General features: G+C 38.9%; 2 protein-coding genes across 3 annotated transcripts in view; one reads left to right on the forward strand and one right to left on the reverse strand.

Moving 5' to 3' along the window:
* hps3 (HPS3 biogenesis of lysosomal organelles complex 2 subunit 1) overlaps positions 1 to 12,173 on the reverse strand; it is a 60,915-nt gene that overhangs the window by 24,711 nt on the left and 24,031 nt on the right. The window contains exon 4 of the mRNA XM_088425183.1: positions 10,176 to 10,330. The gene's annotated coding sequence lies outside the window, so the exon portion shown is untranslated. The remainder of the gene's footprint in view (positions 1 to 10,175; positions 10,331 to 12,173) is intronic.
* The window catches only part of bcar3 (BCAR3 adaptor protein, NSP family member), a 52,821-nt gene that overhangs the window by 11,101 nt on the left and 29,547 nt on the right, over positions 1 to 12,173 (forward strand). The window contains exons 1-3 of one of the 2 annotated variants that reach the window (XM_088425188.1): positions 1,810 to 1,957; positions 9,170 to 9,344; positions 9,774 to 9,995. In XM_088425188.1, the coding sequence (XP_088281314.1) occupies positions 9,178 to 9,344; positions 9,774 to 9,995 (389 nt within the window). In that variant the 5' untranslated portion in view covers positions 1,810 to 1,957; positions 9,170 to 9,177. Of the gene's footprint in view, positions 1 to 1,809; positions 1,958 to 9,169; positions 9,345 to 9,773; positions 9,996 to 12,173 lie in introns of those variants that run through there. The other variant, XM_088425187.1, reaches the window with a different exon arrangement.

Genomic DNA, 12,173 nt, shown 5'->3' on the forward strand with positions numbered 1-12,173 from the left:
CAGAATTTGACTTTAAAAGTGGCAATAATGAGAATCACCTCTGGATTCTCAAATTCGAGCGAAAGTTCTGATTTTATTCCAACGTCATTTTAAAAGTCCTGACTTTTAAAGGTTTATATGGATAACAAATGTGAGAATTCGGAGAATAAATTCTCAGAATAAACCTATAACTGCGAACAACTCAGAATTTGGACTTTAAAGTGAAAATTGTAACTCGGGAATTTTCACTTTCAGGTCAGAATTCTCAGAATTCCAGCAAAATCATATGCTTATACATATTTTGTGCATATATACACATATTATACATATGTACATCTACGTACATACACTGTATGTACATACATATATCTATACATATACTGTACATACACACGCACACACCTAAACACGCTAACTAACACGTTGACATGCTATCATCAACGTTAGACAAAACAAAGGAATCGGAGGACAAAAGCGGGAGCGAGTTTTGCCCTGTACACACCCACACACACATTCACGTTGACCTACTTTTACCGACCTTGCACTTTATAACGCAATAACGGTGAACCGGCTTGAAACGGCTTCATTGCTTTCATCCTGTCAAATATAAATCACCCTTCCAATTTGAACATCTTTGCGATGACTAATAAAGCTTAGTCAACACTGAGTCAAGTGCTTCCACTTCCTGGAGTGTGACCCGAGTTGCTCAAACAAGTCCAAACGCTTGTGTTTCTTTTTTTTTTTCATGCTTAGCCTGCACACGGCGACACGAGGTCACGTGTGAAATCTTCGCGAAGAACCCAAATCTTGGTGGAGCTGAGGTTGTCCCCTGCAAACTGGCCCTAGCAATGAAATATGAAGCCGTGCACGCAACGGTGAAAATCGATCCAAATACCGATACAAATACGATCTCGTATCGATATTGGAGCCCTAGTATCCACACAAAGTTGATATTATATCAATACTAGTGAGATGGTATTTATACTTTATATTTATTTATCATTTATCTCTCAGTACTTTTTGGAGCATGTGCAATAGTGCTTTGCGATACTTGAGATTTTGGTATCGATCAAAACCAGGTGTGCCTAATTGTGTTTTCATTCTATTTTGCAAGATTTTATTGTTTTTTGTTTTGTGATTCATGCTAATTGTGCAACTCTAATAATATTGGTCTTAACAGCACAAATGACCTAAAATATATTGTAGGGACCCAAAAATATTTGGTATCAGAATTGACAATACCGGCAACAGTATTTATTAAAAATGCCATGTATCGTGCCACTCTATTTGTAGAACTTTATTATATTATATTATATTATATTATATTATATTATTGATAATACCGGCACCAGTATTTATTAGTTATCAAAGGATTAAAAATGCCATGTATTGCGCCACTCTAGTTGTAGAACTTTATTATATTATATTATATTATATTATATTATATTATATTATATTATTGATAATATAAACCAGGAGGAAAACAATATGGTAACATGGTTCAGTTTAATTTCAGGGAAAAAAAGACATGATCCTATTAGTACATGAAGCTAAAATTATTTGGTATCTGCGATACCGCCACTGGTATTTTTTTTTTTTTTATTGGTATCGATCGATACGGACATCTCATGTATCGCACAGCTCTGAGACGAGTTTTTTGGATGCACGCGGAAGTTTTGTCGAGTGCTGGGGGGCAGGAGGTGTTGCTAGTTGGCTAAAAAAGAAAGCTCCTCCCGCACAGTCGACGAGGGGGGGGGGGGGGGTCGGGGGGGGGGGGGGGGGGGGGTGCTCACAAATCACTTCTTCCCAGAGGGGAAAGAGGAGGGCACAGTTTACTTGCTTGTTGCTGCTTGTGAGAGTTTGCGGCGCTCCGCGAGTCGCTCATTCAAACAAGCGATGCGCCTGCAATTTTCCACAGAAGAAGAATTTTAAGAAGGATACGAGTCCAGTTTCAGAAGGAAAGCGCTGCCGAAAACAGGTAAGATGCATGTGCATCAACTGTTAGCATGCGTAGGAATTAGGAGCTTTAAAAAACGCTCACTGCTTGGGGAGATGACGTCATCGACAGGAGTTCTAACCTTCGCTTTTTATCGCAACACTTGCAAACTTTTTTTAAATTTTTCAAGCGAGTTTTACTGTGGAAGTTGTGGGCGGTTTAAAGTGGACATCCCAAGGCGCTGGGTGTTACCTTGTGGTTTAAAACGGCAGCAGGAAATAATTAGCAAAATACTCGATCTTTATTTGTTTTTTTTTTTCTTAGTTTGTAAATGCTGGCTTTACTCTTCGATGTTGCACGTGCCAAGACTTTTTTTTTTTTTTTTCTGAGACACAAAATGTCAATATGAGGACATTTTCATTTGAGATGATGAAAGCTTCGCTGTTTACTTTTGGGACAGGATGAGTGAAGAGCACTTTGACCTCTCAGTTTTGAGAAGAGGTTTTTCGAAAAGCCACCCGCGAGATGTTGATGGAGATGGACGTGTGTGTTTGCTTCTGTTTGCAGAGGGATGAGGGAAATATTTCATATTTCATCGAGCCAACAACACATAGGAAAAAAAATGCAATTTTGAGACGCCCAAAACATATGCATGGATTTAACTTCATGGAACTATTTTTAAAAGTATTTTTGGAGGCGCTTGCAACGAACGATCATGCTGATCATATTTTTTTAAACTGGATTTAATATTTATAGTTTTATTAAAATATGACGTATTCAAATTAACGGCAGGGAATTCACAAAAATAAATGCATAACAGCAGGTGAGGTCCATAATATGTCTGAAAATAGGCCAAAATAATTATGATAATAAAATAAATAAATCTATATGAAATTGGAAATGAAAAAAAAGGTATCTAAATGATTTGTAGATGATAAAAAAATAAATATCAATTAATTCTGAATAAATCAGAATCCAAATATAGATCTTCTGACTGAAAATGACAAAAAAAAGTGCCAAAAGACCGGATGAGGTTGTGTTCAAGGTCTCATTTTAAAATATGACATTTACATACTTTTTATAGTTCGTTTTTATAGTATCTTTAATCAGTAAGATTCGGATTTATCAACAAAAGTCATTTAAAGCAACGCTTAAAAACTTGAGTTTTTGTTGATTATAGCGGCACCATATGGACAAAGACGGTATTGGTTTGCTTGAAGGAAGACTGAAATTCTGATTTCCCCGTCGCCTGAATTCGGACTGAATGACACGTTTGTTTCCAGTGTCTGCGCGAAGGATGAATAGCGATGAGGTCATGGATCTAATTGTGTCCAAACGATATCATACTTGTGAGATCTGTTTTCATGCATCAGGTTTATTGTGCTCGAGTTGTTGTGTATTGAAAAACAAAGGGGAAATGGACAGCGATTGGCTGTCATTATGATTGGGATAACCTGATTGGCTCCTGTTGCGGTTGTCCAGGAGGAAGACGTGAAAACGGGAGAGCGCGTGAGAATTGTCGATCCGATGAATGTTAACTTTGCTAAGCACACTCGGGTTTGGCTTACCACATCAATCCAAAGCACTCAGCGATGCTAATGTAGCCAAACTAACCATGAGAATATTTAAGATTATTTGTGGCTGACAGGATGGACAATGCTTCATTTTAGTGGGATTTTCTAATTATTTGGCGATCAACAAAACTTCGTTTTTTTTTTTTTTTTAGCCAGCACTTGGTCCTAGTTCTGCTGCGCTATTCACTACATAGGCGCACCAGTGTGTGTGTGGGTGTATGTTAAATGGCAGCTACTGCTGTGGGCTCTAATAGAGCCACATGAATATACCACACACACACACACACACACATATGCACCAGGGTTTTTTTCTATCATAGTGGGGACTTTATGCATTTCCCACCACAAAACGTTGTCTCAGGAACCTCAACCAAAATCCATTTCTAATCAACAGTATACACTAAAAACAAGTCTTGATCCTCAAAAACAAGTCTGAACCTTGGGGTCAATCAAAACCGTCCTCACAAGTGCAAAAGGTCCCCGCAAAGTGGGTAAAACTCAGAATTGCTCCCCACCATGCTGGTAAAAACCAAGGACGCACACACACATTTGTGCGGCTATACTTGTGAGGACATTCATTGACTGCCATAATGCATTCCCTAGCCCCAAACAATATCATTAACCACTGGGGGAAATTTGGACCCAACTTGGACTTTTTGGTGTTTTTGATGTGTGATATCGAAGGAAAAGCATACCAAAAACAGTAGGAGGCTAAAATATTGCACAGATTGTCAAAACATGACGACTTTCGATATGCCACGCTGCCGTCCCTTCTAAATGATTGCAAACAGGAGGTCAAGAGGGACACACTATAGGTCTCATATTTAGCCCATGTCCGACTCATTTACTGCCATTCAAAAATGGAAATATTACCAATTTGGACATATTAAAAACACGATTTTTGCATGAATCCTTTCAATGGAAACCCGGGAAGGGTGTGCAGTACAAATGTATGTGTTGAAACTCCAAAACAACTGGGTGGCACTCGCAGGCCAATTGACGTTTGCAAGCCTTCCAATGACTTCCATGATCGGCTTAGCCTGGACTTCCATGATGCAAAACTCTTCAAAAGTCATAATACTCTGATTATGACATCATAAATATTCCTATTTCAATCCTAAATATACAAATACACAACGTAGTTACCTTGGTATGTTAAGCACATGTGAAGAAATTGACAACAAACTTGACTTTGACTTTGCTGTTATTACATTCTTACAATTTTTGTACATAAAGGGGGCCACCCACCCACCCTCCCAAAATTATATTATACTATAAAATTCTATATGTATGGATAGGGCTGATGCCACTGAACATTTTGAGGGTATGAAAGTAAGTAAATATTTATATTTGACGTCACCATCCGGGTGAAATTTCAGCTCCCTAGTGTATTCTTTCAATGCTTTTACTTTGATGTAAAATGTGTTTTTATGTAAAGATCAAAAAAATTGGACAAATACTGCACAATGGTTAAAGTCAGAATTCTCACTTTATCATATTTTTCACTTTAAAGTCAGAATTCCCACTTTAAAGGGGCAGTGTGTGAGATTTTCATTAAAAAGGAATCAATTCAATGATTGTAAATTTGACAAACTTGCAAGTCGGGGCCAGGCTAGTGAAAAATCCCCGGACACCCAGGGGTTAACCATCACACCATATCTCCAAACCCTAACCCTTAACCCTAACCTCAACCAATTCAAAACCCAAACTGTAAAAGCGAGTCTTGACCCTCGAAACGAGGTCTTAACAAATGAGAAGCATCCTAAACGTTTCAAAACGTCCTCACAAAGTCGGTAGAAGACACAAAGCGGTTCTCACAAGTATAGCCATTAGGAACACACACACACACACAGTAGTGGGCCCACGTAGTGAAGAGCGCAGTAGGACACCTCTTCTCTCTCCAAACAAAGACTTGTTCTGAGGCGCAGTCATGTGACATTTGTTCCCATTGTTCATTTCAGGCCAGGGGTGGTTTGACTAATGCCCTCGTGCGTGCGTGCGCAAATGTTTTGCGTCCACGCCAAAGCAGGAAGACACTTTTAGCCGAGCGGAGGAAACCCCCTATTCCCAAGCATGTTCTTGTTTGTCTTCGTCTTTCCTCGCGTTTGTTGACAGCATTTACGAGCTCGAGATTCACTTCCTTTCGACGCGCGAAAAACATTTCATTCTCTCTTTATATTCCCCCGATAAATCCGTTGGAGCTCCCGCGGCGGTCCGAACATCCCCGTATTACGAAAGCGCAATTTCGGAGTATTAATTATGAGCCTCTTCGCTGCTGCTTATTTTGGAGTCGTGAGAGCACTGAGCGAGATTTCTAATAACGCCTGAGATATGGCTTTATTGCAAGTAATCCTTTTTAATGAGTTGCCTGCTGTCTAAATGTTTACGCGGCCATTTCCTCTTCCTGTTAATGTGGTTTTGTTTCCCACCCATTGCTGAGTGAACTGTATGCCCCCCCCCCCAGTCCAAAACTTTAATAGATGTTTATCAGCGTTAGCGTGCTGTCAAAGGTTGCATTCGTCGTTATGTGAAAGAAGCTGCTACTGCAAAACGGATTTTTAAAAGGAAAAATATGAAAATACATGGGATTGAATGTCTGAAGGCTAAAAAAAAAAAAAAATACATGTAAATACATGTTTGGCATTGAATGAGTTAATGTTGTGACAGGAACAGTACATTAAAAAAAAAAAAAAAAAAATCTTTTCAACTTAAGAGCAAATTAATTGGAACATGAACAAACAATATAGTTATCGTGTTTTCTTTGCAAGATTTGTATTTTGGTACGTTTTACCATTTTGCTGATTTTCATACGAAAATCATCGTGCAAGCTAGATTAAAGCGGGCTGTATGTTTGACACCCGTGATTTTACAGAAAAAAAATACATTTTTACTGTTGATTTTACTCAGTACATTTTGTCATTGTAAAATCAACAGTATCTATGCATTTCTTTTACCGTAAAGAAAATGTGTTCCCGTAATTTAAGAGTTATTCTGGCAACCAATTTGCCGGTATTTTACCATAAAAATTATAATTGTTAATTATTAACAGTGTTGCAATAGCATGACATCTCTCCCTATTCTCTCCTACTTTATTCCATGGGAAAAGCGACCACTAACGAGGCGCGACGACCGGCGTTCACCAGCCACATCAACCGTAAAACAAAAACAAAAAAAAACAACAACAAAAGGCATACATTCCGCAAAAGAGTGTCACAGTTTAGTTGCTTCACGTTCCAATGCATTTGCTCTTAATTTGAAAACAAAAATCTCCTGTTCCGTTCAGATAATATAATGAGGTTTTCTGATACCTGCAGAAACACTTAAAATATTATGGAGCCCCTGAAGTGCCTTCACGTAGTCCCAGTGATACTCGTAATCCCATTGGTGAACCACTGCCATACCCACTCCGATGATTTTTCTCCATTTGATATTCATCAATCAAGTAAAAAACAAAAAAAAAGGCCTTCTACACTTGCAAAAGAGTCACTATAACACCTTGTAGCCCCACCTTGCCTCATGTTCCAATTCATTTGCCCTTAAATTGAAAAGAAAAGTACTGTTTCCTCGTGGCGTTAAGAAGGATTGGGCAAAGTCAGTTGAATGAAATCAACTAAACGGTGGGTAAATATCATCACACTCGGGCTCAACTTTCAAACCCTAAAGAGAAAAAAAAAAAATGTCTCCGAGTCTGTCTGGTCTTGAGAGGCCAGCATCTGCGTAAGCATTGATTGATAGAGATCCTTTCTTCCCAAAAGAATTGATGATTGTCGAGCAGATGGTCAGACACATACACACGCAGCTGAGCATCCCCGGGGGGTCTCATAATGGTTCCTCTTGTCCCCCTCGCAGGAATCCCCACTCGGACCCAGCGGGCCTCAGCTGGAGCTGAATTGGTTTTAAGTTGTTTTTTTTTTTTTTTGTGGAGAATCAACTTTAGTTGTCTTGCTGAAAAGGCCGCGAGTGGTCAGCTGTGGTGGATTCTAAACCTGCGTTTGCATTTTAATCGGCGTCATGGTCTCAATGGGGGGCGCTCGCGCAACCCCTGCTGCTCTCTTTCCCGTTTGCATAAACTTGAAGAGGCTTTGAAGAAAAAAAGAGGAAATTATTTGAAATCTAATCAAAATAATTGACATTTAACTCCATTTTTTTATTTTATAAAATTTATTTAATTTTTTGGCGAAAAAATCTCCACGACAAAATTAATTAGGAACGTAATTAATTACGTTAGATCATTTTACATGCAGGAAATTAATCGCAAGACTTTGTTTTTTTAACCCTTTTGCAATATTTTGACCATTTTAGGGTCATTTTCTTTCAGTGTGAGATCTAAGCAGTCATGCCATGTTGAAATTTGACACGTCACCATCCGGGTGAAATTTCAGCTCCCTAGTGTATTCTTTCAATGCTTTTCCTGTTATGCAAAACGTGTTTTTATGCAAAGATCAAAAGATTGGACAAATACTGACTTTAAAGTCAGAATTTTGACTTTGTTCTCAGAGTTCGCACTTTAAAGGGACAGTGCGTGAGATTTTCATTAAAAAGGAATACATTAAATGATTGTAAATTTGAAAAACTTGCAAACGAATGTGTTCTTAAAGACCAACAGTATGTTTTAAAAATACTTAAAGGATGGCACTTCCCAGAGGCGGCCATGTTTGTTATAGCTACGGACAATGATAAATGCAGCACTTGCAGCACCCCCTGCTGTCCGTAATGAAAAAGGCCTAAATCTTACACACTATCCCTTTAAAGTCAGACAGGACTTCATTCTCAGAACGACTTAAACTGAAGAACTTTTGTCTCACCTTCTCCTTTAAATAAAATTGAAGTCTTTTGTCTCCGCAGTTTTCCTTAAAGAATATTGTACTTTCCGATTAACATCTAATAAACACTGAAATCCCTCGAGCTCGCCTTTGCGGACACAAGGTTAGAAAGAAATGCCTGTCATGCTATGAGAGGAACGATCGGGCCGAGGGGCATGCGCGCTTTATGTCGGTGACAATGCCGAACGGGGTGTGAGCATAAGGAGGGCTGCGCCCACACCTGTTGGACTCATTCTCCACATGTCGCATTTGTTCGCCGTGGACGCGTGTGTTTCATATCGGATGAGTGTCAGATGGATGATGTCAAGCGGAATGAGCGCACGACGCTTCTGTTTTCCCTTTTCCTACAATCACAGGTTCATATTTGGATCGATTTTGTTCGTAAGATTTTGTTGTTACCTCATTCAAATCCATGTTTATGTTTTTGAGAGCCCAGACATTCAGGCCCAGGTATTTATTTAAGGTACATCTTTTCTATTTTTTTTTTGTCTAAAAATGGCTGTAACTAGAGGTACTAAAGTAATCGATTACTTAATGTACTTCGGAATTTACTGAACTACCTAAAGTAATCAATTACGCAAGCATCGGATAACCTAAAGTAACTGGTAATTTTAGGATCTAAAAATTAATTTAGCACTTAATTCATTAATGACTTCGTTCTTAATTCACCCTCCATTTTTAGACCCTCTTTAAGCAAAACACATAAAAAATAAATAAAATAAAATAAATAAAATAAAATAAAAAAATAAAAAATAAACAAAAACAAAAAAAAAAAAATATATATATATGTATATATACACACAATAGGTGAGTGATGGAACAATGAAATGGATAATTTGACGACATTTTTTTTGCAGAGTGGAAGATGATGGCCGAGGGGCGTTTTGCTAGCCTTCCCAGGTCGCTCCACTCGCATCACAGCCTAGGCGGCACTTCGCACATTCACGTTCCTGCCCTTAGCGCTTCCAGCCCCTCAAGAAAGATGCAAACCTCCATTGCCTCCTCCATGGACCTACTCAGCTCTAGACCAAGGTGGGTCAGATGAGCCAAATCGCCACATCAAAAATGTTAGAAGCTAGCGGGGCTAGCAGTAGTGAGCAGCGTTATTTGCTAGCAGCGCTAGTAGCTAGCAACTGCGACATATTTGCTGAAAAGTGCAATTGGATGACTTTTCACTGACTGTGCAATAGCCTGGCAGTTTAAATGACTCAAGTCACACAGTTGCCGTTCCTACTGATCACTTTTTAACAAAGCAAGCTTATTCAGATGCACTGTTTTAGATAGCAAAAATTGCTACTGTGTTTTGTCATGTCAATTAGAAATCTGTCTTGCCTTGTCTATTCATAGTTGTTCTATTTTTCATTTTTAACCAAATACCTGATTATTCAATCGAACTTTCAGTAAGCTAGCTAAAGAAAATATTCGATAACTGCAGCTAAACTCATTTTTTCTTTTCTTTAGTGTCATTCCAGGATGCAACGGTTCCGAGTTCCCCGCGTCCTCCTACCAGCACGTCTCCATTCACGGAACCCTTCCTCGCCGCAAGAAGGCGGTCTCCCCAAGCACCTGGGACCCCAAAACCAATCACACTCAGCCGTCGCTTAGCGGGAGCTCAACTTTGATCCATCAGCCCATGACCTCACCGCAGGTCCAAAATATCATCCAGGACTTCCACGGTTACGGGTAAGTAAGACGTCTGTAAAGACAATCCGACTTCAGAGAGACGGCAGACACTTTGTCATCCTTCATCATGTCTGTGGCCGGTGTCCAATTACGGCCCACTGTATCTGATGCAGCCAGCTACGAGCGCATGTGTGTGTATGTGTGTGTGTGTGTGTTGATAGCCCCCAGCATCTGGCTTACCTTTGTAGGTCAGGGTGTGGCAGAACAGATCGCAGATTACTGTGAAGTCTTTGTCTGCGTGCTCCATCTTTCTGGCTCGGCGCGGGATTCATTTCATATACTGATGACATACAGCTGGACAATGAGTCCGGCTCACCTTCGATCCGTGCAGGTGCCTGCAAAAGTCAATAATATTCCTCTCTTACCAAGTAAAAATGTCCACGTTTTCATAGTCATCACAAATTGGAATACATGTATTTTTTTCCGCTCGTTTTTACACAAAAGAGCCCCAAAAATGATGTCACAAAAAAAAAAAAACATTTTTATGGTCTGTCTTGACACGTTAAGACACAGCTGTTAACTGGTCTCTACCACCACCTACTGTCTTGGGGTGAAAAACGAGTCAAAAAATAATTTTTTTATCTTCATATTTTGACCGCCGCACAACGGAATGTTGCAAAAATTGCAGAAAAATCAATGTCATAAATGTCATTAAAATGCATCTCAAACATTGTAATTATAATGGTTTTAAATGGTCCAAAATTTGGACAATGATTATTTTTGTACACAAAATCTCGCATGTGCAGCTGCAATCACATAGAAATTTCAGAATCGTTGCATTTTGAAATTTCACACGTTTTAATCATCTGCTGGAAATTTCAGCTCCCTTGTAATTTTTTCCCCATTGATTGTTTTATGATATCATAAAAAGTTAAAGGAATTCCCATAATTTGTAACATAATTATGCCACAAGGGTTAAAAAAAACAAAACAAATCAAAATCTAATGGCAAAGCGTAACATAAAAACACTGAAATAATGATTCTCTCCTCTCAGAAATGCACACAGTGATAATAAATCAGATACATAAATAAATATGCGCCTGTTAAGTTTATCACAAAGCCGTGACTTCTATTTTTGTGTAAATGGTATAAAAAGCTAAAAATATTTGTTGCATATGCTGCCATCTAGTGGAAGAGCGTTTCAATCGGGTTTTCAATCTTCAAGGTTTGGGGCGATTACTTATAGCTAAGTAATCCCTCCAGGCTAGCATGATAAACAGTTAGCGAACACAATAGCTAGCTATAGTAATATGTACCTTATTAATTTAGCAACACAACAGGTTGGGTGCCAAGCGCAACTTTTTTACAGCCTATCTGATGAATAATGAGTTTTTGAAACGTCTTTTGTTTGTTTTCATATGTTTTTTGTTTGCTTTCTAACAAAAACAAAATGCTCTTAACAATCTGCATACAATTTAACAACAAAGCCTTGTTTAGCGAATGAAAACGCGAGTGCGGTCGCAGCGCGACCAAATGCTCCGAATTCCTCTGAATTTACTCGCCGATTTGAAATGTCTCGCTAATTGGTTTTCTATAAAAAGATAAGGGAGTGTATGTCATCGCTATGCAGGCGGTCCATCTTGACTTTCCATTGCTCGGCCTATCAGTTGAGCTTTGACCCCCTGACCTTATGTTGCCCGAGCTCCCGATTGGTCAGTTGGTGTTTCTGTTGACCCCGGCGAGCACTTTCACGGACCACCAAGCGAGGATGAGGTGAAAGGCAGCAGACGGAGGGAGTGGTTGACATATGCGCTGTTTGTTCTCTTAAATGGATCGTTCTCAAATAGTAGGGTGTGTAATTGCGCATCCGTGGCACTAGGTGGTGCAGTGGCGTTCTCATTGTCAAAGTCTGTGCGGAAGTTTGAAACTTTTGAAATTGTCTACTTTTTTTATATAAATCACATTGATTGTTATTTTGGAAAAAAAAATCAGCACAATGTTTTATTCCCTTTGCTTCAGGTTGAAAAGTTTAAGATTTTGGGGCTCCTGTGTTAATGTTTCTGTTCAATTTGCATTTATTGGTATTTATTGTTGTTGTGTATGATTTGTTTTCAATATAAAACTGATCAGTCAGTCAAATTGTCCCTACTTTAAAAAAGAAATGACTTTTTTCTCATTTCAGGCACGTGGGAGCATTTAGTAGTTGATTTATGTTGCTTTTGTCTTTTGTTAATGTTA

Source organism: Hippichthys cyanospilos, chromosome 10 (assembly GCF_059441005.1).
Source record: "Hippichthys cyanospilos isolate Australia breed blue-spotted pipefish chromosome 10, RoL_Hcya_1.0, whole genome shotgun sequence".
NCBI classification, from domain to species: Eukaryota; Metazoa; Chordata; class Actinopteri; order Syngnathiformes; family Syngnathidae; genus Hippichthys; species Hippichthys cyanospilos.